At 45.2% G+C, this 25,041-nt stretch overlaps 4 protein-coding genes across 8 annotated transcripts; 2 read left to right on the top strand and 2 right to left on the bottom strand.

Annotated features, from left to right (window-relative positions):
• Positions 1-1,509: 1,509 nt before the first annotated feature.
• On the top strand, positions 1,510-5,234 carry LOC137792543 (uncharacterized). The gene is made up of 5 exons (XM_068588274.1): positions 1,510-1,720; positions 1,807-2,041; positions 2,540-2,694; positions 2,849-3,163; positions 3,578-5,234. The coding sequence occupies exons 1-5, from the start codon at positions 1,510-1,512 to the stop codon at positions 5,143-5,145; spliced, it is 2,484 nt and encodes an 827-aa protein (XP_068444375.1). The 3' UTR covers positions 5,146-5,234.
• Positions 5,235-6,665: 1,431 nt separating this feature from the next.
• Positions 6,666-13,281, bottom strand: slc10a7 (solute carrier family 10 member 7). 5 transcript variants are annotated; one of them, XM_068587541.1, is made up of 12 exons: positions 13,068-13,281; positions 11,610-11,692; positions 11,404-11,540; positions 10,676-10,751; positions 10,507-10,545; positions 9,951-9,986; positions 9,605-9,854; positions 9,444-9,495; positions 9,254-9,327; positions 9,006-9,151; positions 8,863-8,902; positions 6,666-8,300 (listed from the first exon to the last, which is right to left on the bottom strand). In XM_068587541.1, the coding sequence occupies exons 1-11, from the start codon at positions 13,165-13,167 to the stop codon at positions 8,882-8,884; spliced, it is 1,014 nt and encodes a 337-aa protein (XP_068443642.1). In that variant the 5' UTR covers positions 13,168-13,281; the 3' UTR covers positions 6,666-8,300; positions 8,863-8,881. The 5 variants fall into 5 exon arrangements, 4 of the variants coding, with proteins under 4 accessions (XP_068443642.1, XP_068443641.1, XP_068443640.1 ...); XM_068587540.1 differs by having other exon boundaries at positions 8,886-8,902; XM_068587539.1 differs by lacking the exon at positions 8,863-8,902.
• Positions 13,282-13,525: 244 nt separating this feature from the next.
• ttc29 (tetratricopeptide repeat domain 29) lies at positions 13,526-17,571 on the bottom strand. The gene is made up of 12 exons (XM_068587538.1): positions 17,512-17,571; positions 17,302-17,367; positions 17,015-17,038; positions 16,726-16,785; positions 16,208-16,374; positions 15,793-15,975; positions 15,430-15,642; positions 15,234-15,319; positions 14,729-14,808; positions 14,415-14,541; positions 14,092-14,181; positions 13,526-14,015 (listed from the first exon to the last, which is right to left on the bottom strand). Exons 2-12 carry the CDS (start codon positions 17,316-17,318, stop codon positions 13,824-13,826), a joined length of 1,239 nt encoding a protein of 412 aa, XP_068443639.1. The 5' UTR covers positions 17,319-17,367; positions 17,512-17,571; the 3' UTR covers positions 13,526-13,823.
• A 2,748-nt stretch (positions 17,572-20,319) lies between these two features.
• On the top strand, positions 20,320-24,205 carry LOC137792542 (endothelin receptor type B-like). The gene is made up of 7 exons (XM_068588273.1): positions 20,320-20,883; positions 21,248-21,375; positions 21,601-21,799; positions 22,649-22,801; positions 22,901-23,034; positions 23,464-23,572; positions 24,099-24,205. The coding sequence occupies exons 1-7, from the start codon at positions 20,320-20,322 to the stop codon at positions 24,189-24,191; spliced, it is 1,380 nt and encodes a 459-aa protein (XP_068444374.1). The 3' UTR covers positions 24,192-24,205.
• Positions 24,206-25,041: the final 836 nt, after the last annotated feature.

The following is a 25,041-nucleotide window of genomic DNA, read 5'->3' as shown; positions in this document are numbered from 1 at the left end:
GTGTCTCTTTCAGAGTCATGTTGCAGGCAGAAGCGACAAAGGGAAGAGTGAACCGAACGCTGTCGGCAGAAAGGAAACAAGGGAACAAGGGAACAAGGGAACACAGTGGATACATTGTGAAGATACATTTTCATTAGTCGTGAAATGAAATGAAAGCTTTAGAGGATCGTTTTGGTCGTGATAACAAGAAAAAAGTTTGTTGGTGGGTGATGGCTAAAAAAAACAAAATGGCAACGCCCAAAAAACAAGATGAAGATGGACACATTTTGTGATTTGTCGATCTGCTTCACTTCCGCTCGCCTTCAGTCTGTGATCCAGCGTTTAGTTTTCCATCAAAGACGTTGAGTTATTCTAAAATAATACATTAAAAAAGAAGCAACCGTGGCATGCTTTAGCTTCCATACACATGTAATATTAAAAATATATCAAAACAGCAGATAAAGTGTCGAGGGATCCGACCTGCAGCTCTACACGTTCTGGTTCTACGCCACATTATCCCCACCCTCCATATCCTGGACCCCCAGACCTCATGACCTCCAACTGGACTCCAACTGGTCTTATTCACACTCCTGAACCCAACGACTGTAAGAAGAAGAAGAAGAAGAAGAAGAAGAAGAAGAAGAAGAAGAAGAAGAAGAAGAAAGGTAACTGATGCATTTCTCACTCATTCATTCGTTTGTCTTTATCAGTGTTTCCTGGTTGTTAATCAGACAAACTGTTTGCGTTAATCCGCAGGAGAAAATAGTTCCCGACAAATGAACTCTTTCCTTCTGTTAATGAAAGATAATAAGAAAGTGATTTGTCCTTTTGAAGAAGTGACAAATATATTTGTGGGACTTGTAAATGGACTCAGAGCAACAGAGTTTGAATGATGTATTCCACTAAAAAGTACAATATGTACCTCTGAGATATAGTACAGTATGAAGTACAACAAATTTTAATACTGATGTATAAGTACACTACGTGTTTGGGTTTTGTGTGTGTGTGCTGATTGTCTGACACAATGTGTGTGTGTGTGTGTGTGAACTCATGCTCATACTTGTTCGATGTGGTATGAACGCCCCCTGGTGGTCAGGAGAGAGAATGCAGGTTTTAAGACATGAAGCATATACTTCTATACAACCAGAGGAGTCGCCCCCTGGTGGTCAGGAGAGAGAATTCAGCTTTAACACATGAAGCATATACTTCTATACAACCAGAGGAGTCGCCCCCTGGTGGTCAGGAGAGAGAATGCAGCTTTAACACATGAAGCATAGACTTCTATACAACCAGAGGAGTCGCCCCCTGGTGGTCAGGAGAGAGAATGCAGCTTTAACACATGAAGCATAGACTTCTATACAACCAGAGGAGTCGCCCCCTGGTGGTCAGGAGAGAGAATGCAGCTTTACCACATGAAGCATAGAGTTCTATACAACCAAAGGAGTCGCCCCCTGGTGGTCAGGAGAGAGAATGCATATTTAAGAGGAATTGACACGTCTCCACTGTCTCTCTCAGTGATCCTCTCTGGAGATGGCGTGCCCCCCCCTCCGGTGCTTCGGTGTGGGCGTGGTCTTGTTGTCTCTGGCTCCCGGCGCCCTGAGCTTTTCCCGCGGTGCCGGCCACGCCTCGTGCCGGGAGATGATTCCCGGTCACATCCGCGCTCAACCCCAGGATCCGAAGCGCGGCCACGTCGTCCTGCGCGCGGCCGCCTCTTCCTACCGACCTGGACAGTTCGTCACAGGTAAAGTTAACCCACAGGTGACTTAACGAGCCAATTAACGACCAGCTCACCTGTGGATTTGTGAGTCACCTGTACTTCTACTTCAGTGACGGTCCGAAGCTCTCGGGACTTCATGGGTTTCCTGCTCCAGGCTCGCGGGGCGCCGGCTGCCGGGTCCGGGGGTCCGAGTCTGGGCTCCTGGATCTTCGCGCCGCCCGGCACGCACGCCCTGCGCTGCCCCCCGGAGGGCGACAGCCTCACGCACTCGGACAAACAACTGAAGAGGAACCTGTCGTTCGTGTGGAGGGCCCCCGATGCACCCATGGGAGACATCCGGTTCTAGTGAGTACCAGCCGAAGCTCAGGGTCGCCCTTCAGGACCAGCAGTCGAATATTTAAGTGAGATACATTAAGGGGACGATATTTTTTTGAGTGTTTTTTTTTTGAGAGCAAATTTTAGTTTTGAGAGCTTTTTTTTTGGATTTTTTTTGTGTGAAAATTTGAGTTTTGGGAGCAAATTAAAGTTTTCAAAGATTTTTTTTTTTTTTTGAGAAAACTTTTTTTAGGGCGTATTTTAGTTTTGAAAGAAGATTTTAGTTTTGAGAGCAATTTTTTGTGGGGATTTTTTTTTTGAAAGCGTTTTTTTTTTGAGCAAATTTGAGTTTTGAGAGCAAATCTTTTTTTAGAGCATTTTTTTAGAGTTTTTTTATGTATTCTTTTTTTCTTTTTTTTGAGAGCAAATTTGAGTTTTGAGAGCATATTTTTTTTCACCAACGTAAATGTTTGGTTTATTGTTGACATATTTTTGAATAACTGCATCACTCTACATTTGTCATTCCAGCATCACAGTAGTGCAGTCTTACTTTGTATACTGGGCAGGCATCAAGTCTGCAGTGTTACGTGATGGGAGTCGTAGTCCTTGGACTGGGAGAAACACCACAGGGGTGGAGGGAGGGAACTTGGCACGACAAGAAGAGGATGTTGCCGCTTTGCCAGGTATGCAGCTTGTACAGTGCTGAACGTACAGACGGAACAGAGACACCTATGTTTACCTTTAGTTTGTCTTCATTTAAATCATCAAAAGCTAAGTTAAACACAGACTATGCATCCCGCAATGACCGTCTTTTCTCTCTCTTTGTGTCTCGTCCAGTCTCGGAGGGAAACCACCTGACAAACCAGGCGGTCAATGAAAGAAGGACCAGCTCTAATATTGTAGGATTTATTCAAACTGAAGCCAAAAGCAGTGAGAATGACAACTACACAACTTTAGGATCCGTCTCAGGTGTGACTGAAGAGGCAGGAACTGAAACAGGAAGCCCAGAGGACACCAAAAGTTATCTTCAGTCGACCAACCCTGTTCCTCCCATGGCCGGAGAGGTGGAAGCAACCACCAATCTTTTACCCAACATCACCGGTCCTCTCTTCCTGCCCTACTCCCTCACTTCCCTGCCATCTTTGGAGGATGGCGAGATTGAAAGAAACCTTGAGGATCCAAAACCACACACCAGTCCCGAAACAAAAGACACAACATTAAATTCAGAAGACACCACCACCACCACCACTGCTTCTGTGCCTTCAAGCAAACGCAGCTTCCACAATACAAATCAATCAAGACCCACATCGCAGAATCCAAGAAAAACCATTCAGACTAGGGAGTCCCAAATGAGTCAAATCAAAGATGAAAAGGGTCACCTTCACCTCAAACCTTCTGTCCACTCACAAACCTCTTCAAACAAACCTTTTTTCCAAAGCCATACCGTTCCCTTCTCCCAGGACCGAACCATTCCATCCATACTTATCCGCCCATTCAAAAACCCTACCCTTCGGTCCTTTCTCGAGACCCATACAATTCCACCCCTCAATCAGGCATACCCTACAGCCCTCCGGTTCCTTCCCATCAAACCCAAGAGCAGTTTACCTCCCCCTGAAAAGAGTCCAACTGGACCCAAACCTGGATCAAGGCAAACCAGTCCACCTCAGCTTCAAACAGCTGTACCTCTGAGCAGCCCTCCTCCACCTTTGAGCAGTTCTAGCTATCCCCAGAAGGACCAGTCCAAATCTGTCCAACCAGCTGAGGCTTTGAGTATCTCCACCATACCGTGGTCCAAGCCCCATTCCCAAACCGCTGCACCCCAGACTCATACCTTTGTGTGGAAGCAACCTTCACCAACTCGTCGCTCCATCGAGGGTAAAGAGGACAAAGATCTTCCGTCTAAAGCAACGCTCAAAACCTTGGGTCCGATCTCTGCATCCATTTCTTCAACAACTCCTCTTTCGCTTTCAGTGTCTACCCCTTTTTCTTCCACCCATACTTTGCTCGCCTCTTCCCTCGTTTACCTCACCACTCCTCTTCATCCCCCCGGAGGTCCAGCCCTGAAATCCGTACGGACATCTTCCACCCATGGCGCTTTGTCATCTTCCACCTCGACGAAGAACCAACCCACAACAGCTCCATCGCTTTCTGCTCTCCCCTCTCCTTCCCCGATCTCCATTCCTCCTCATTTGCCGCTCGTGGACCCTTCCTCTACTTCCCCATCGGCATCCTCCTTAATCTCTTCTACAATACCTCCGTCAAACCCCTCCAGCTATCCACCATTAGCTCCCTTGATTTCCACAGTCCCTTTATCTACTACTTCCTTGTCTCCTTTTACCGCCTCCCAATCCATCACAGGTTCAACTGTTTCCTCGCCCTCTTTTCCAACCATCTCCTCATCCTCAAGTGCCTCACCAACCTCTTCCAACTCTTCTTCCTCTTTACCTTCTTCCTCATCCCTCTCTACATCTACCTCAACATCCTTCTCCTCAAACCTGTCTGCCGCCTCTTCTTCTACCTCCCCTCACCCAGAACCCTCTCCAGCTCCTCGTCGCTCTCTCTACCACCCTCTTACTTCTTCCACCTCCTCTCCTGCGCCTTCCCAACAACTCACTATAAGTAAGAGGTTGCCTATCCAGAACCGCATCGCATTATCTAATCCTCAACCCAACCTCAATCTACCAACCCCAAGAACAGTGGTTCTCCCAAACTCCAAACGCCATCCAAACCCAGACCCAAACTTTGACCTGAATCTTGGCCGTGAGTTGAAACCTAACCTTCCCAAAACAGACACCAAACCCAAACTTCTCCCCGATGCCCCCGCAACTCCAGACAAGGAAGGGAAGTATCCAGACGTGATCCCCAGACACAGCGCGTGGGAGCTGGGCATGCTGCTGGGCTGCTGGGCGGGCTTGGGCATGGCGCTGGTGGTCGGGTTGAGGTACATGTGCCGCCAGGCCTGCGGCAAACAAACAGCGGTGACCCTGAACGACCGGGAAGTGGAGTACGGCAGAGGGGAGAGGGGGATGCTCCACGTCCAGGAGTGTGGAGATCTGGTCCGAGTCCGGAGAATCAGGGAGAACAGTTTTGTGCTCCTGGCGGAGTACGACGTGCTGGCTTCCCCTGGAGACTGAGGATGGTTGATCACTGCTGCAGAAATAACCGCACCGGGTGAAGTGCCCTCTTTACTGGCTGAAATACACAAATAAACAATTCACCTTGATAAACGGGAGCTAGAAAACATGAAAACAATAGTCAAAGACGAGGGGGGCATGGGTTTTATCGGGACAGATTGCCTGGCAGTTCGTCGCCATTTGTTTAGCGCCACAATCAAGTTAAAATGTATCTGGCAAACACATTTTTGATGCTCTATAACATATATTTAAAATAATTACTTGGCAGATCATGACATTAGCCATGGATATACATGATAGTCGATGACTATTTAGGTAAAGCTCCCAGAGAGCCCTCATTCGTGCTCTCTGGGAGATGAACCCTTTCAGATTTGGACTCCAAAATATATATTTTGAGACTTTTTCTCTGCTCCACATAAAAAACATTAACACGTTGTGTGTTCTACCCACTACCATATGGGGGAGGGTATAATTGATAGGCCATTAGCAAGTTAACAGAAGTTTTGATCTTGTTTTCCAAATAGCTAACTTCAAGAAAGTGTCCTTGGCTTAGCGTCGTGTCCTCTGGAGAGTTCTGCCTCCAACATGTTGAGAGAGTTAAAGCAACAATCTGCTGCTCCCTCGTGGAAAGCAGGACATTTAAAGACAAGGCGAGGATGACACACAGCCTTTGGTGGTTTGTTTCCTAGCGTACATCAGAGAGACGTATAGAAACGGATAGTGACACAATGGCGGTGAGTCCAACTCTGTTGTTATTAAATAAGATAATGTATTTGGTAGAAAAAGCAGGATTTGATTGCTGACAGTAGCGACTAACACATACTGTATTGATTGACCGAGGTTATACGTCAACTTACCTCAAACTGCTACTAACCAATATTAAACATTACTTCATCTATTTATACATTGTCCTGTTAGATCGTAATAATAATAAAGTATATTTTCAGTATTATACATTGTGTGTTTCTTGATTTCAGCTCTCGTGTCGTGAGGTTTCATGCACAGTATTGCCGGTTGCTTAGTCATTGCATAACACTTTTGTTGTGCGTTAGAAGGCCTCTCGGGTCCGTTGGCAGGACTTTCACAACATTATTTTATCATTACGTCATCCAGACGAGGTGACAGATGAGCCATCTGTCCAAAAACCACAAGTCAGGGGAAATTAATAATGCCAATGATTCCCTTAATGTGTTTTTTCCTCATTTGATTAAACACATTTTTTTATATCTGAACTGGCCCTGAGGAGGGATATTAGACAAAGGCGTGTTGAGACTTAGAGGATAAACAGTTTTTAGACGGGCGGTGCCGATAACAAGTCTGGTTTTGCACAGCGCTTTAGGAATGTGTAATGAGCACTAATACCTGGCCCGTTGACCGGCTCAAAGACAAAACATCGGGATTCAAAACTTTAAGATCCAGGACACATAATATTGACTTAAGATGCAGAAGCACTCACTTGAGTCCTATACAGATAATACAAATAAAGAAGCTGCACAAGTTTGTTTTTTTAAGTCTGTAGCTTTATTTTAGAATATTTTTTATGTAAACAAGTGGAAGAGCACACCTTTACATACGCCGCTCAATATCGTTATTTTTCCAAAATATACTATATACTGTAAAATATACTGAATCTATGCAGAAATCAGACTTGACGTATCGTCGTAAGGCCAAGGTAGTGACACCAGAGAATTATTCATTAACAGACGTACTGCCGAAGTGCCCCTGAGCAACGCCATGACCTCGTGTTGCACATTTCCCGTGCGGTAATGTCAGCTTGGTCACGTCACAAAGCAGCTGACTCTGCCGAAAAATACCGTTACACTTCTTTGAATGTGTGGTCACGTGTTCTGATTGACGACGATACATTCACTGTCGTCTCAAAAAAACCCAAAGGAACTCAAGTCGGTTTTCCTGAACTCGTTTCCCAAGTCCTTCACTTTCAAGCCTTGTTCAGATTGAAACATCTCAACAGCTGTCGGATGGATCGCCTTGAGATTTGGTTCGGACCTTCGCGGTCCCCTCAGGATGAACCGAGAAAACTTTCGTGGTCCTCTGACTTTTTAATCTAGCGCCACCGTCTGGTCAAAAATCTGCATTCGCCCCAATACTTTGTTTCATGACATTCATACGACACCTCTGCTGTGCTTTTGTGCTAATTAGCTAATGTTAGCATGCTAACGCAGAGATGGGAATCACGGTTGTACTGGCTAAACGTTAGCATGTTAGCATGCACCAGATTTTGGTCGGCGATCAATATGATAACGACAAAGTGACACGACACCCCGTTACATCACTCGGGTAGAATACGGTATCGTCTGCGTACAGATGTATGTGGACCGATAACAGTTAGTCTTCTGCCTCCTCATTGGTCCAAGTTAAAAGCGCCCTTGTGGACCGAACACGTGGTCAGAATACGAGGCTTTCGAGAAATTAATTTGACCAAAACAAACTTTCACAAAAGAGGTTGTGAAGAATCTACAGAGATCCAGGAAACATGAGGATGTTTTGTCTGTAAAATGAGATTCTCTTCCTCGTGGTTCAGGTCACAGCTTCATTGTTGAGATTGTTTGTTACGTCAACATCACTCCCTCGCCACAGGACAGCAAACAAAACAAACAAACAAGCTTTATCTTAGAAAAGAATCAGAAACCGACGTTATTCTCATACTGTATATTAAATCTCAGAAACTCCAGCATTAATTTTTTTTTCATCAAATTGTAAATGTAACACACGACCTCGTTTTCTGGCAGTGAGCGCTGAGATGAAGCAACGAGTTGGAAAGAAAAGTAGAAAAAAGCAAGAAGAATAAAAAAGAATGGTCCCAGTAACTCTGAGGGAGGCTCCTTTTGTCTTTAAAAAAGAACAAAAAGCAGATATCCTCTTTTTTTGCAGGTATTTCATATAAAAATAAAATGTATTCTTTTGTTTCTTTTAAATATAAAAGAATATCTATGATGGAAATACGAAATATGAGTTTTTTTGTCTTCGTAGAAACTGATTATCGAGGCGAACGACGTCCCCTCCGCCGCGCTGAGGTCTCTGGTTTGTAATAAGGCACGTTTCACCGTATCGCTCCGCCGGCGTATCCCTCCGCCGAACCAACAACACTCGTCTCGTCTTCGTCAGACGGGCTGAAGAGTCGAAGGTTTCACCGCCTGAACGGAGAGAGAGAGAGAAGACGCAGAGAGTGAGACGTCCGGGGAGAAGAACAGAGCTGAAAGAGAGAAAGAGAGAAAGAGAGAGACGTCCAGAACATTTTGTGATTCTTCAAAAAAAAGACAGAAATAAAAGATGGCCGACGTCCTGAGAGTTATTTCTGGATCAGTGGGAAGTAAAACTATCATCATCATCATCAGACCCACCACCATCAGACTGAAAGAAATACTTCACCTTTTAGTTCTTTAAGACAAATATAAAAAGTAAATTTACTTCAAAATGTACTTTTTAAAATTCTTCACAAAAACATTAAGACTCAAAACAAAGACAGGAGAAGAGGATGACGGTGAGGAGGAGTGAGGATGAAGACAGGATGGAAGAGAAGAGACAACAAGAGGAGAGAAGAAGAGGAGAGGAGGGACGTGAGCAGCTGGTGTTGTGGTGAAGTCCTGCTCTCGGCCAGCGGAGGGCGCTGTTGCAGAGTTTAAAACACAAACAGCTGTGAGACGAAAAGGAGACGAGAAGAAGAACTTTCAACGAGACGTTCAGGCGTCTACTCACTCAGTGTTGGGACGCGGCCCTACCTCAACAACACACTAGACTGCAGGAGAGGACAGAGGGCGAGGAGGTTAGTGTGTGCGTGTGTGTCTGTGAGTGTGTGTGTGTCTGTGTGAGTGTGTGTGTGTCTGTGTCTGTGTGTGTACCTTCTGCCGGCTGGTCATCCAGCTGCGCATGCTGGGCACCAGCACCGAGCCCAGCAGGATCTGAGCCGGGTGGTAGATGAGCAGAGGAACCGAGATCAGAGAGAGATGCTCGTAGCCCGAGAACACGATCTTCAGCATGGGGATGCCTGAGGGGATGACATCATCATGACATCATCACGGAGTGAACAAGAGATCCAAACCTGCTGCATACATCGTGTGTGTGTGTGTGTGTGTGTGTGTGTGTGTACCCAGAGTGAGAGACTTGTGTGTGGAGCAGAACACGATGGCCACAGTGTCTGCAGGACTGAACCCTGAACCCGACCTGAGGACACACACAGGAAGTTAAACACTTTCAGTCCGTGGAGGTGGAGAGGAGGAAGTAAGGGAGGATGAAGGAGAGGAGGATGGAGGAGAGAAGGAAAGGAGGAGGAGACTCACCTGGTAGAAAAAGTGAACGTGAGCAGCATGAAGCTGATCTGGATGAAGAAAACTGCAACAAAGAAACAACTTTTAATATTTTAATGTTCTGACGAGTAAAGTTACCACACACACACACACACACACACACACACGTACACACACACACACACTCTACTGACTGATGAGCACGAGCAGCAGCAGGCTGCTGGGCTCCAGCTGGCCGTCGGCGTGGCTGAAGGTGTCGCAGAAGGTGGTGTAGATGATCATGAGCAGCACGGCGCTGCTAACAGCGCCGAACGGAAGCTTCCTGCGCTCCAGCTGGTCCCTGAAGGCACCGCGGCACAGCTGCCCCAGCACCAGCGGCAGCACCACGGTGACGGAGAGCTGCGAGAAGATGGAGGAGAAGGGGACGGAGGAGGACGAGCCCAGCTGGAGGAGGACGACACGCGGACGTTAGCGTGGCGTTAGCGTAGCATCAGCCATCAAGCAGGAAAAGGAAACCAGTTAAAGTGGGCGGTGACTTACAAACAGCAGCAGCAGCAACGGAGTCACCACGATGCCCTGAAGGACACACAGACACATTAATATTCATATTTATCATACATGTTATTCATATGTATAATTATTCATATATTATTATTCATATTATCATTCATGTGTATTATAATTAGTATTATTTACATACATTATAATACATTTCATTAGTCATAGTCATCAGAACATATTATTGTTCATACGCATTATAATGAACATTATTATTAATTTGATTATGTAATATTATTCATGCTTATTATAATTAATACTATTAATTATAGTACGATATATATAATATGAATATAATGTTGTATCATAATGAATATTAATATGCATATGATTATGTATTAATATTATAATTAATATAATGTACTTTTATTATGAGTACTATGTATTAATATTGTAATAAATATGATAAAAAATATATATTTACATTATTTATAATCAGGAATATTATTATTCTTATGTATTATAATGAATATTATTAGGAATTACAGTATAATTACTGTATAACTATTATTAATATATTGAGCTCAGTATTTCTTACCAGGAAGCTTCCAAACGCCGAGTTGAAGATGGCAGCAGCCTAAAGACAGACACACACACACACACACACACACACAGACACAGACACACACAAAGACACACACAAAGACACACACACACGTTAGTGCAGGTCCTCCATCTTGTTTCTCTCCTGGTCGCGGTGCGTTTACCTCGTTGCCGCCGACAGCTTTGGTGAGAATCACCGCCGAAGAGACCGGAGGAGGCATGCAGCTCACCGTCTGCAAGCTGAGGAAGAGGAAGAGGATCTTCATCATTGGTACAGAACATTTAACTTTCTCCTACCGCCGTCCTTCAGAGGTCAGAGGTCAAGGTGCTTTCAGCTCAGGTGACGAGGTGAAGACATTCAGGGTAAAGAAACCAAGACGGGGACGGATAGAAAACAAGATGGTGGAGGCCTAAAACCAATATGGCGACAGACAAGAACAAAGATGGCCCAAACAAAAAAAAACAAGATGGCGTCGGCCTGAATGCAGAACTTGAGTCCACAAACTTCTTCACTTCTTATAAACGCACAATCTCGTACTTAAAACCTTTACAGTGTTTTATTTCTTAAAATTTCTTTTACGGAGCTCTTTCACCACCAGAGGTTCCTATTTGCTTTATTTATTTGGTTCTTCGTCCCTTTTCAAACCAAAGTCTAGAACCTGAGCCCTGAAAACAGATCCAAGGGAGGATAAATAAGTAACAAACACACACACACACACACACACACACACACACCCACTAGCAGTGAATGAGGGTCTTTGTGTTCGCACGTACCTCTGCCTTCAGGTACAGTCTGAATAAAGGACGCCATTCACACACACACACACACACACACACACACACACACACACACACACACACACACACACACACACACACACATACACCCTACCCTCTGAGCAGCCATTGGTCGATGCTGGTGAGGGCGAGCACTCTGAGCAGCAGCCAGACGACCAGCGGGAAGAAGACGAGGGTGAAGGACTGGACGAAGAGGTGCAGCCGCACGTGCAGCAGCGCGCTGGTCAGCTCCTGCGGGCGCAGAGGAAGACGTCAGGCGTCCACCACGGGGTTAACCAAAGCGCTAACGGGGTCTCTCACCTCTGTTTTCAGGGACAGGCCGCTGTTGAAGAAGATGAGCGAGACGGCAACGTAGGCGACGGTGACCTCCGGCTTTAACGGCCCTGAGAGAGGAAATGCATCATAAAATAATACATAAAATATATATAACATATATATAAAACACTGTGGTACTATCATACTACCCTGCATGGTGCAACACACACTCATATAAATACATAAATGACTGAATACAATATTATTTCCGTCATTTTAGTCACAGAAATAACGGTTCAAGAAAAGAACTTTCTATTTTTATTTCCCAGAATTGAAACGGTGGGAAATGTTGGCAAGAAAATATTGTGTTATTCCTAACATAATGAAATTAACATGTAAACACTGCACAAATACTTTGTTTTAACTTCAATAAATTGGCACAGTATAAACTATAGAAATAAAAACAAAACCTACATCAACATGAATATATTAAATTAAATAATAATAAAACGGAAACCATAAAAACATGATAATGTGATTATATGAAGGCAAAATAACCATACTATTGCCATTAAAATATAATAAATGAATAACTCCATGTATTTTCAAATACACGCTTTGTGTTGATTTCCATGTCATAAAAAACTAATTAAAACAGATTTCCGAGGCGCCCCTGAACGCAGCATCAGGAGTCAATCTGACGTCAGGATTAGGACGTGAAGGTGTCGCTCACCTCGCGTTATCAGGTGCATGTGATAACCTCTCAGGTGAAAAGTGTTGTTGTTGTTGTTGTTGTTTATCTACGTCACACACTTCCTGCTCTTCTCGTGTCAACACGCTGGACACAACTCAGGTAGTGAGGTGACACGCGAGTAAATAAAATACATAAAAAGATGTGACGCGAACCAATAACGGTATGCCATCGTGCACGCGCACTACGCACTAATGTGTTGTTGACATTAGTGCTGAGTGCAACGTGTCACTCGCGCCAGGTGAGGAGGGAGGATGCGAGGGGGAGTCTACCGCCACACGCTGTTCTGTTGTGCGCGAAGAACCAAACTCCATTCAGAAAATGACAGAATTAAGAATTGCATTCATTTCCAGCATTTTCTCCCACTAGTTGTACAATTATTGAGCATCGTAACATAATCAGCACGAGTCTAGGTTTCCTTCGGCAAACATCACACGCATGTAGAACCACGTATTAGAGTAACAATACAACCATTTTGATCACTTTTCTAGCAGTTCTCAAACTGTACATCCTGGGGCGATAGGCGTTAAAACAAGTACGAAACAGAAGTCGAAAAGAGTGTATTTGAATGAAAATAGCATGCTGGCACGTCCACCACTCCTATGCCGATGTGTTCAGTGACTCATAACAGTTACTTTAAAACTCTTAATTCCCCTTCAGGAGACGAGGTGAGACTATAAGCGAACAGGGAACCTAAAGAGGGGGAAACTCGGTTCGAGTTTGGTTCAGTCCCGAACTCCAGACTCACTCACCCCCTTTGACGCCGAGGCTTGGCTCCAGTTTGGCGGACAGGATGACCAGCACGATCCCGATGATGAACCACTCCTTCCGCGCCCTCGCCAGGAGGCCCATGCTTCAGACAGCCCGGGCTTCACCAGATCACGCCGCGCCGGCCGCACGTCGCATCAGCCGGACTGACGTTACAACTCTGAGCGCTTCTTCCTCCGGAGCTTTTTTTCTTTTTTTCTTCTGTCACAAAACCGAAGGAAAACCGGAAGTACTTCCGCACACGTGATGCCGTAAAGCCGGAAAGAGAGGCGCAACAGAGTTTACATTACCGTAAATATAGAATACATGCGGTAAATACAAAATAGACACGATATACGTTTTAAAAGTATTACAATTGATAATTAAATGAAAATATAAAACAAATAATGAAATGGTTACAGCAGTTTTTAAATAGAAGAAACAACGAGGTCACAGATGGTGCTTTTAAAAAACTCTTTTATTTTGTTTAACAGTAAATAATTAAGTTAACAAAAATATAAAATATATATGACGTGTATATTTCTCTTAAAGCCTACAGCAACATTTAAAAAAGACAATTAAACTTCAAATTTTTGCTAACAATGCTAAACTGCATTTATTTTATAATTATATAAATGAAATAATGAAATCTAACTATCGTGCAACGTTCATGAGCTCGAGATAAAATCCGACAAAAGCTTTGACCTGATTGAGGAACTTAAACCAGACGGATATTAAACCTCCAACAGCTGCTGGTCTGTTTATCCATGAGCCTCTGGACCATCAGATGTCCCTGGACTGAGGCCCCGGGTCTTTCTCAGGGTCTCTCTCCAGGCCTCTCTACGGGCCTCTTTCTGGATCACCAGGCACCTCAGGCCGACGTTTGAGGACGCCTCCAAGTCGGCTCTGTGTTCCCCGATCAGGGAGAGAGCGCGAGCACTCGCCAAAGACACCTGACGGGACACATTCCAACATGAGCAGTGTGTGTGTGTGTGTGTGTGTGTGTGTGTGTGTGTGTACACTCTTTACCTGAGCTTTCTCCAGCAGAGACAAGTCTTCAAGTTCACAGGAAAGTTTATAACTCTGAAGGAAGTATTCACACGCTCTGTCGTACTCACTCTAGAGAGAGAGAGAGCGAGATCATCAGTAATATATATATATATATATATATATATATATATGTATATATATATATATATATATATATATATATATATATGGCAACCAATCTGCACATATTTAGTGCTAATCATTTCTTATTGAACACTGTGTGTGCATGTGTGAGAGTGTGTGTGCCTCTGTGTGTGTGTGTCTCTGTGTGTGTGTGTGTGTGTGTGTGTGTGTGTGTGCACCATCTTGAAGTAGATGTTCCCCAGACACAGCAGGGCGTCCGCCTGGTGGAGCTGCGACCCACTGCTGCGGTAGATGGCGGCCATCATCTCCAGACACTGGAGTTTATCGTGTGTGTTCTTCCCCTGACTGACACACACACACACACACACACACACACACACACACACACACACACACACACACACGCAATGACGCAATGAACAATCTATATTTGCCCCGACAGATTAAAGTATGTAGAAATGTGTGTGTCTCTGTGTGTGTGTGTCTGTGTGTGTGTGTGTCTGTGTGTGAGAGAGTGAACCTCTCTGTATACCTGGCTATAGCTTTGTAGCACTTCCCCATCCCGTCTGCATCCTGCAGCGCGGTGCACATCTCGAGGCAACATTTAAAGAACTGGACACACACACACACGCACACGCACGCACACACACGCACACACACACACTTGTGTTTTTAAAGATGTAGTCGATCAGCAGGAAACACATACAGGAAGTCAGACCGTATTGTTTTGTCTTTCATCACACCCACACACACACACTCTCACTCACACACACACACACACACACACACACACACACTCTCACTCACACACACACACACACACACACACACACACACACACACACACACACTCTCTCACACACTCTCTCTCACACACACACACACACACACACACACACACTCTCTCTCTCTCTCTCACACACACACACACACACACACACACACACACACACACACACACACACACACACACACACACACACACACACACACACACACTCTCTCTCTCTCTCTCTCTCACACACACACACACACACCTGTTGGGCCCTGCCGTGGTCTCCTGTGCTCTGATAGGTCAGGCCGAGTCGATAGCAGGCTTCTGATTGGAGAGTTTTGTCTTCAGCTGAAACAGAAGAAGTAAAAATATATCAAATACATTTGACCAAAGTTATTACGAGTGTACTTGAGTACAGTGAGTACTCAGTGAGTACTGTGTGTACAGTGAGTACCTACACCCGTTAGCGGCCCTGTGGCCCTCGTGCAGCAGCTGCAGCGCCCCCTTCAGGTCTCCGGCCTTCAGCGGCTCGTCGGCCTGCCGGCTGCAGATCCTCCACAGGACGCCGCGGGCGCGAAGCCTCAGGGGCCGGCGGTTCGAGTCCAGCCAGCCGCACACATCCGCCTGCTGGATGCAGAGCTCCACCTGCTGCCTCGCCCGCTGGAGCTCACCTGAGAGAGAGAGGGAGAGGGAGAGGGAGAGAGAGAGAGAGAGAGAGAGAGAGAGAGAATCTTTCTATATGTGTGTGTGTCTCTGTGTGCGTGTATACCTCTCTCTCCTTGTGTGTGTATCTGTCTGTGTGTGTGTGTGTGTGTGTGTACCTCTCTGCAGGTACACTTCCCCCAGACACACTCTGGCCTCAGTGGCTGGTCCTGAGGCTCCGCCCCTCTCTTTCTCTGCCTCTGCACAGCTGAGGAGGAAGTGAAGGGCGAGAGAGGAGTCCTGCGGGGAGGAGAAGAACTGACCGAGGAGCAGCCGCTGCCTACACACACTCGTCCAGGAGGCTGCACACACACACACACACACACACACACACACACACACACACACACACACACACACACAGGAAACAGAGCAATTAACTAAAGTCCATTAAGAAAACGCATATTTTTTTGTAATAACTTTATAAATGAGTGTTTCTCTCCTGTCAATACAAAAGAAGCTGCATGTACATGAACACATGTATGTGTATACATGTGTGTACATGTGTACATAAGTGTGTACAGCAGTGCGTACAGATGTTCTCCGCCTGCTCCGCCCGCCTCAGGTGCTGCCTCATGGCCTCCATCTTGTCCGGCTGCTCCTCCAGACGAGGCTGCAGCCACACGGCCGAGTCCTGTTCAGCCGCCGCCGCCAGGCGCCGCTGCTCTGAGGCCAGCACGGAGAAGAGCTCGCGGAACGACCTGCGAGAACCCAGAGGACCAGGAGAACCAGGAGAACCCAGAGGACCAGGAGAACCAGGAGAACCCAGAGGACCAGGAGAACCAGGAGAACACAGAGAACACAGAGAACCAGGAGAACACAGAGGACCAGGAGAACCAGGAGAACACAGAGAACACAGAGAACCAGGAGAACACAGAGAACCAGGAGAACCAGGAGAACACGGGGAACACAGAGGACCAGGAGAACCGGCATGTGAGTGTGTGTGTCAGACGGAGGAACTCTGTGATCACGTGACAACAACAACACGTCTATTAAACACACACACACACACACACACACACACACACACACACACACACACACACACACACCTGTGGTAGCCGTCCTGAAGCAGCTCCACACAGATATTGTGCTTTAGACTGTTTCTGAACCTGAAGACATGAGAGAGGAAGAGGAGAGGAAGAAGAGGAGGAGGAAGAGGAGATCATCATTAGCAGAAAAAAGAGCTTGAATGTTTCTCCAAGTGTCCATGTCCCACAATGCAATATGCTAAAAATAAATAAACAGTTGAACACATGAGAGTCCTCGTCCTCTAATCAGAGAGAATAATAATAATAATCAATTAATTAATAATAAACATAAACATGAATGTGAACTCACAGCGAGATCTCCTTCCGCGTCATCCTGAACACACTCACACACACACACACACACACACACACACACACACACACACACACACACACACATTTTATATGAATATGTGAGAGCAAAAACACCATGAATGTTTTAATGAATATAAATACATCTAAACAAATCAGTAAGTAGACGTTTAGTTGTATTTTAATACTTTCTTCTCCCTAACAGCTCGTTAATGGAGCTTTATTAGGGATTGTTTTGTGAATTAATTACTATAATTTAATAAAAACAATCGTTTATAACGTCACCTGTGAAAAGTCTTCATGTTGCTGTGATCTGCGCATGCGCAGAGAAACCTGCTGGACTCCAACCGTCTGGAACAAACCGGAGTTTATTTATTTATTCTGAGGAGAGCAAGTAAACACACAGCAACGCAAACACACGTGTACACACATATACACACATATATACACACACATACACATATTAATACATACATATATATGTATATTACTTACTTTCTCTGATCCTCTACGTCTCCAGCGCCGCTGCTGCTGAACCAGTTCCGGTGTGTCCATGGCAACGGGGCCGGGCCGCATTCCAACACTTAGCTTCCGGTCTGGTTCCGTTCAGCTTCTCCACCAGCAGCATGGCGAGCAGGTAATGAAGTACAAGTACTACTACCACACGGTGAAGATACGCAGTGCTCCTTCAGGAGTACAACCAGTACAACACAGTTAGTACACACACTGTTATGGATTATGATGAGTCATGCATCCAAGGAAAAGCAGCCTTTCATGGTTGATATACATTAACAGTATGTACTTATACATTAACAGTATTCACAGTGGTACTTATACATTAACAGTATTCACAGTAGTACTTATACATTAACATCAGTATTAATTCACCATTATTAACAATATTTCATCTGGAACAAAGACATGTTTTACATGAAAAATGACTGATATTATATATTTATGATTCTAAATGATACATTTAGAATCATAAATGATACATTTATGATTCTAAATGATACATTTATGATTCTAAATGATACCTATATGATTCTAAATGATACATTTATGATTCTAAATGATACCTATATGATTCTAAATGATACATTTATGATTCTAAATATTACATTTATGATTCTAAATGATACCTATATGATTCTAAATGATACATTTATGATTCTAAATGATACATTTATGATTCTAAATGATACATTTATGATTCTAAATGATACATTCACTGATTAGTTTCAGACTTCTTTTCTGTTTTGTGTACAAAAATAATGAATTTTCAAAATTCAGCGTTGCAAAGCCTCTCATGTCCTCCTGAGCTGGTGGACTTCAGCCCTCACTGCACCACGCTGAACCTTTTCGTGGTTACAGTGACAACAGAGCAGAAGCTTTAAAGAGAAGATAAGAGGAATGAAACAGACTTCCTGAGCCTCGGGATGGAAACTGTGTTTGTTCCTCTGGTGGCAAATATTAATTGTTTTCCTCAAAGAGTCGCAGAGAGTTTGTTTCTAATAAAGTTTGGTTTCCTGTCTGCGTTTCACTCGCTGCTTTCTTTCTAATTAGCTCCAAATGTAATTTGTCCAACAAGCAGCCGCTTCAGAAGCAAGACTTCTGCTTCAAAGTAAAAGCTTCTTTACGAACGCAATGAACCTCTTTTCATCTCTGCGGTCACGACACCAGTTAAAAACATGAATAATATATAAATAAATATTCTTTGCTTCGTTACTGTTGATCTGAACACAAGTACTGCTCGTAAAACACAACTAACGCAGTATTTAAAACAGGCTTTTACTTTTATTTTGATACTAAAACTGAATGCATCATTATATGAACCAACGTCTCCTTTCTTTTCAAAGGAGACGGAGAAAAGTGATTTTCCTCTGTTAACGCTTCACATTCACTATCTACTGTGTGTGTGTGTGTGTGTGTGTGTGTGTGTGTGTGTGTGTGTGTGTGTGTATCTGGCTGCATGATCCTAGTCACGTCCACCCTTCATCTGTTTGTTTCTGACTTCACTGCAACAAACAAACTGGACTGAGTCTGAGAGGAAGTTAGAGGTCATGATGGAGAGATGGAGGGATTATGGAGGGATGATGGATAGAGAGATAGATACATCTGTCTCTCCATCCATCCATCTATCTACTGGGTGGTAACCAGTCAGAATGAGGTGAGGAACTGGTTCCAGTAAACAATCTGCTGTCGCGTTCAAACACTCCAGTAAAGACAAACGTTTCCACAACCTGATTTACACACACAAGTGGGAAGACATGGGTTAAAAGTGTCTGTGTGTGTCTGTGTGTGTCTGTGTGTGTGTGTGTGTGTGTGTGTGTGTGTGTGTGTGTGTGTGTGTGTGTGTCTGTCGGATTGTAAAAGTTCACTCATTTCAGTGTTTACAAGATGTTCCACTGTGGCAAAGAAGGAGGAGGTGACAAGGGGCAATAAAGGAGGAGGAGAGGAGGGGAGGAGAGGAGGAGGAGAAGAAGAGGAGGGGGAGAAGAGGTCGACATTGAGAGAGAACACTCGGCTTCATCAGTTTGACTTCTTCAGTTCAGCCTCGGCGACACAGAGCACACTCTTCCTCCTCCTCCTCCTCTTCCTCTTCTACTCTCGTTGACATTGAAGTGAAGGCTTTGGATTTAATTCAACTAAAAACCACAGAAGAAGAAGGACGAACTCAAACAGGTGGGATTCAAATACATTTTCTTTGCTTTGTCACAGGATGAACCTTGAATTCTGAAGTGAAAATGAACCCGACCTTTACTGGTCTGGTTCCCTTCAGCTCTCAGAGAACACCACTGTGGAAAAACTGATATTCTGCTGGTGGAGACCAAAAACGGAGCAAAAACAGAGAGAACTTTGGATTGATTTCCCTCTGTAGCTGCAGGTTGTGTCAGAAGACTCTGGATGCCGATGATTCAGCGTTGCTTCTGAACGCCGGATGTTTAAATGTCCTTCATGGACGACATCCAGAGTTTAGCCTTCTGAGATCTTGTTGTCGAGACACATTGTGTTCTGCAAAGTTTTCTAACCAACAACTTGTTCTTTTGTTTTCTTTATCTCGCTCTCAGCCTCCAATCCCCCCAAAAAATAATCAGAGGAACCGGCTTAGGACACACCTTCTACTCCACTGGGCAACCTGGAGGACATCTAGAACCCTCTTGAAGTGGAAGACAAAAAAAGTTCCCGGATTCTGGAACTGGATCCGGCAACAGGTTCCACAATAAGAGCGGCGTTGTCCGAACTGGGTTTCTAGAATCTGTCGGCTCTAGATTCGCTCTAATGGGTCCAGGAGGCGCCGGTATGGCTTCTGGAGTCCCGGCGGTGGGATCCAGGGTTCCCTCCGCGTTCGCCGTGCTGCTGGTCGCCGGCTGTCTGGCGTTTGTCGCGCCGATCGGATGCCGTGGCGACTTCTTCGACCCGTCGATCCCAACCGAACCCCGCGGCACCGACCCGCCACAAATGCCACCGCCGGCGCCGGACCGGGCGCAGGAGACCGCGATCAAGCCGCCGTCCTCCGCGGAGAAAGGGTGGTCGAGACACGCCGGCAAGCTGAAGCACAAACACGAGAGGAAGCCGCCGATCCACTCGCCGCCGCCGTCCTCCAACTCGTCCGCGCCGGCTCGCGCTCGCCCGGCGTTGCCCCCGAGGTGCCTGCACGCCACCTCCATCAAAACCGCCTTCAAGTACATCAACACGGTGCTGTCCTGCGTCATATTCGCCGTGGGGATCGTGGGAAACGCCACGCTGCTGAGGATCATCTGTCAGAACAAGAGCATGAAGAACGGACCCAACGCCCTGATAGCCAGTCTGGCTCTGGGAGACCTGATCTACGTCGCCATCGCCATCCCGATCAACGTCTACAAGGTACCGAACTCCGGAGGGTCGATCCTCACTCGCTCGTCTTCACTCTTGATGTGTTTCAACGCCAGAGAAAAGGGAATTGAAGTTGCTCAAAACATTGAATATTGACTCTATCGTCATTAACTGGCGGTACTTTTGTGTCCGTGTCCTGAGCCGGGGGAGCAGAGATGCATGCTGGGACACACACCTCCCTCCTGAGTGGTGGCAGTGTGTGTGTTGTGTGTCTCAGTCAGGAGGTTGAGTGTTACACTGATAAGGGCACTAAAATATCCCACCGACTGAGATAACACACACGCACACACTCTGTGATATCATGTTAATCTGTGTGTGCGTGTATGTGTGTGTGTCTGTCTGTGTGTGTGTGCAGCTCCTGGCGATGCGGTGGCCGTTTGCCGACAGTGTGTTCGGGCTGTTCCTCTGTAAGCTGTTTCCCTTCCTGCAGAAAGCTTCAGTCGGCATCACAGTCCTCAACCTGTGTGCTCTGAGTGTGGACAGGTAACACACACACACGCACACACAGTCAAAGACTTCTATACAACCAGAGGAGTCGCCCCCTGGTGGTCAGGAGAGAGAATGCAGCTTTAAAAAGAAGGATAAAACCATAACGACCATAAATGCCGCTAACAACCGAAACAGCCCATCGGTATCCAATTAAAAATAATGACTTCATTAGAAATGAACGACCTCGTTCAGCATGAATAATCCTCGTTACCTGTCCAGGTATCGAGCCGTGGCGTCCTGGTCCCGGGTGCAGGGCACCGGCGTTCCCACGGTGACGGCGCTGGAGATCGGAGGCATCTGGCTGCTATCCGGGCTGCTCGCCGTGCCGGAGGCCGTCGGCTTCGACATGGTCGCCTTCGAGTACAAGAACGTCACCATGACCACCTGCATGCTGCAGCCCAAGACGCCCTTCATGACCGTGAGTGTGTGAACCTACACAAAACAACAAGTACACAGTGGAAGGGTTTCACTATACTCTCGTAGTATAAGTACACGTTTGAGGTACTTGTACTTGATGAGTTCCATTTCGAGTAGCTGGCTGAATATGATGCATTCATGTAGATTAAAGTTAAAAACATGCAACAGACACGTTAATAATGCAGAATATTACATTTAACGGATCCATCAATACTTTGACTTCAATGAGGTTTTGAGCTGGAGTATTTTCACAGTGAGGTATTAGTACTTTACCTTGAGAAATAGCTATAAACCGACATGTTAAATACAACAGTTTAATGTATATTTTAAAATTGAGAGTGGACTTTAAATAAAGAAAGTGTTTTAACTGAAGGCACAGAGAGGGTCAGTGGTCAGGGGTCAGAGGTCTGGAGGGTCTCGACCCGGACTGGAGTCTGTTGGGTTGGGGTTCTGGTCCCGTCCGTCTGACGGATGGAGGGTCTCCGTGGGGACAGTAAATGAGCCTTTTGGTCCGTTTCCATGAGCTCTTTGTTGTGTTTTCAGGGCGCGGTCTCTTTAACCCGGACCGTTTAGAACATCATTTCCTGTTTACATCCATGACGTGGGCCCGGGCCCGCGAGGCCTGCTGTGTCCTCTTCCTCTCAAACCCGTCGAAACGCAATCAATCACAACGTCCTTCAGAGTCTTAATTCACCTGTTGAGCCCTAAAGGAACCCTTTCACATCAGATCACAAGGGCTTCCTGGCTCTTTGAGGTTCTAGAAGCTTTCGAGACTTTGACGTTCCTCCAAACATTTCCTAATAAATAATAAATAATATAATATAATATCATACCGTCGGACGTGTTTCAGTTCTACCGGGACGCGAAGGACTGGTGGCTGTTCGGCTTCTACTTCTGCGTGCCCCTGCTCTGCTCCGCCGTCTTCTACGGCCTGATGACCTGCGAGATGCTCCGGCACCAGAAGGGAAGCCTGAGGATTGCACTGAGTGAACACCTGAAGCAGGTACACACACACACACACACACACACACACACACACACACACACACACACACACACATGAAACAGTGTTTGACGACTGTCTTCTCGTTTCTCTCCGCAGCGTCGAGAAGTCGCCAAGGCCGTGTTCTGCCTGGTGCTGATCTTCGCTCTGTGCTGGTTCCCGCTCCACCTGAGCCGCCTGCTGAAGAGGACGGCCTACAAGTCCCATGATGCTCACCGCTGCCAGCTGTTAAAGTGAGAGGAGGACGCTCGTCCACCAACACAAGGGTCAAGGGTCAAGCTTCAAGCCTCAAGGTTCTTTATTTGACATTTGTGCAGAGACCAATAGTCCAGACACATTGGAGTTACTGTGCAGGCTCTCTCAAATAAAACCAACTATAAGGAGAAAGAAAAACACAAAAACACTACACATAAAGTAGTAATATGTACAGAAAGGTGGTAATATGTACATAAAGGTAGTAATATGTACTCAAAGGGTGGTAATATTTACTTGAAAGGTGGTAATATGTACATAAAGGTGGTAATATGTACTCAAAGGGTTGTAATGTGTACTTGAAAGGTGGTAATATGTACATAAAGGTGGTAGTATGTACATAAAGGTGGTAGTATATACTAGAAAGCACACACAGCTGATGGTGTGCGTTTCTTCTTCTGTGGTTGCAGTTTCCTGTTGGTGCTCGACTACCTCAGCAACAACATGGCGACCATCAACTCCTGCATCAATCCCATAATCCTCTTCTTCGTCTCCAAGAAGTTCAAAAACTGCTTCAAGGTAAAAACTCCTGAACAACAGAAAGAGAGAAGCGCTGCTGGATGTCACAGTGACATCTCCAGCGGGTCAAAGGTCAAAGGCCGTGAGACAGAAACAGACCAGATAAATGTTTTGGGTAAACAAAGAGAAGGTCGTGACCTTGTGATAAAAAGACTTGTGGGAAGTGAAGCAGCGACATGTTGAAAGAGAACTTCACACAGAGCTTATCAGTCTGTCCTTGAGCTTGAGATGTAATATAATGTTTTAATGTATTATTCTTATGAATAATAATAATAATGAACATGCAGGTTTTGTCGACCCCTTCTGGCAGTGAGAGTAATTACAACAACACTGGACATGTGCTTTCTGTGACTCCTTTTGGAGATCTTTTTGTGCCATTGTGTAATCCTACTTCCGGTCGAAAGCGGAAGTAAGATTACACAATGGTACATTTTCATTGCTAAACATTTTCCTTTTTTTATTCATATATATTTTATACATTAATTGTCTCTCTCTCTCTCTCTCTCTCCCCTCCCCCCCCCTCCAGTCCTGTCTGTGTTGTTGGTGTTATTCTGGCTCTCTCTCCAACAGCACGGTTCCTCTTCATCGCGGGACGAGCCTGAAGCACACTGACCACTGAGAGTCTTCATCACATCTTCATCATCATCATCATCTGAGAGAGAGCTAGTCATTGTGTATTTATTCAGCTCTAAACACTTTATTTTATAGACTATATTGTACTTATATTACTGTCTGTTGTGTTTTATTTATTCTTAAAGAACACGTTCAAATATTCTGTAACTTGATATTAAAATAAAACACATGAACCCAGGTGGAAGCAGAAGAATGAACACTATCCTCATGTGTGTGTGTCTGTGTGTGTGTGTGTGTGTGTGTGTTGTGTTAGTGTGTGCACTTACCTCTCAGCCATGTTGTGTATCTGTTATTATGTTTCATATGTAAAGACGTCAAACCGTTTAAAACAGCAGCGGCCTCTAGAGGCCGAGTCGCGTCATTACATCACACAATATGACGCACACACACACACACACACACACACACACACACACACACAGTTTGCCGTCACTATTTTGTCGTGTTATCCTCTATAATATTGTGATTGTGTAACATTGTTCAGGTGGAGGTGTTTATTGTCTCGTTGTATATTAATGTGTGTATAATAATAATAAATATGATTTATATCTTATTTATGTTTGCTTCTTCCTCCACTGGCTTCATATTCACAGTGATCTTTGTTGTTGTTGTTGTTGTTGTTGTTGCAGTAAATTAAAGCGTTCCTGTTTGTTTACTAAATCAGATTTTATGAGATTTCACTGCGCAGTTTTTGAGAAAAGTAAAAGCAAAGTCATCTCAGATCACATGAATCATTTCCTCATATTTGATGTTTTCATGCCTCACTGAGACGTAAGAAACACGTTGTGTGTTCAGGTGTAACTGACTTCATCCACTGGTCTCAGGTAAACTTCCCT

The sequence above is a fragment of the Clinocottus analis genome, unplaced genomic scaffold (genome assembly GCF_023055335.1).
Source record: "Clinocottus analis isolate CAN_PGR_092001 unplaced genomic scaffold, fCliAna1.0.p SCAF_21, whole genome shotgun sequence".
NCBI classification, from domain to species: domain Eukaryota; kingdom Metazoa; phylum Chordata; class Actinopteri; order Perciformes; family Cottidae; genus Clinocottus; species Clinocottus analis.
This window is presented reverse-complemented; position numbering and strand designations above follow the sequence as displayed.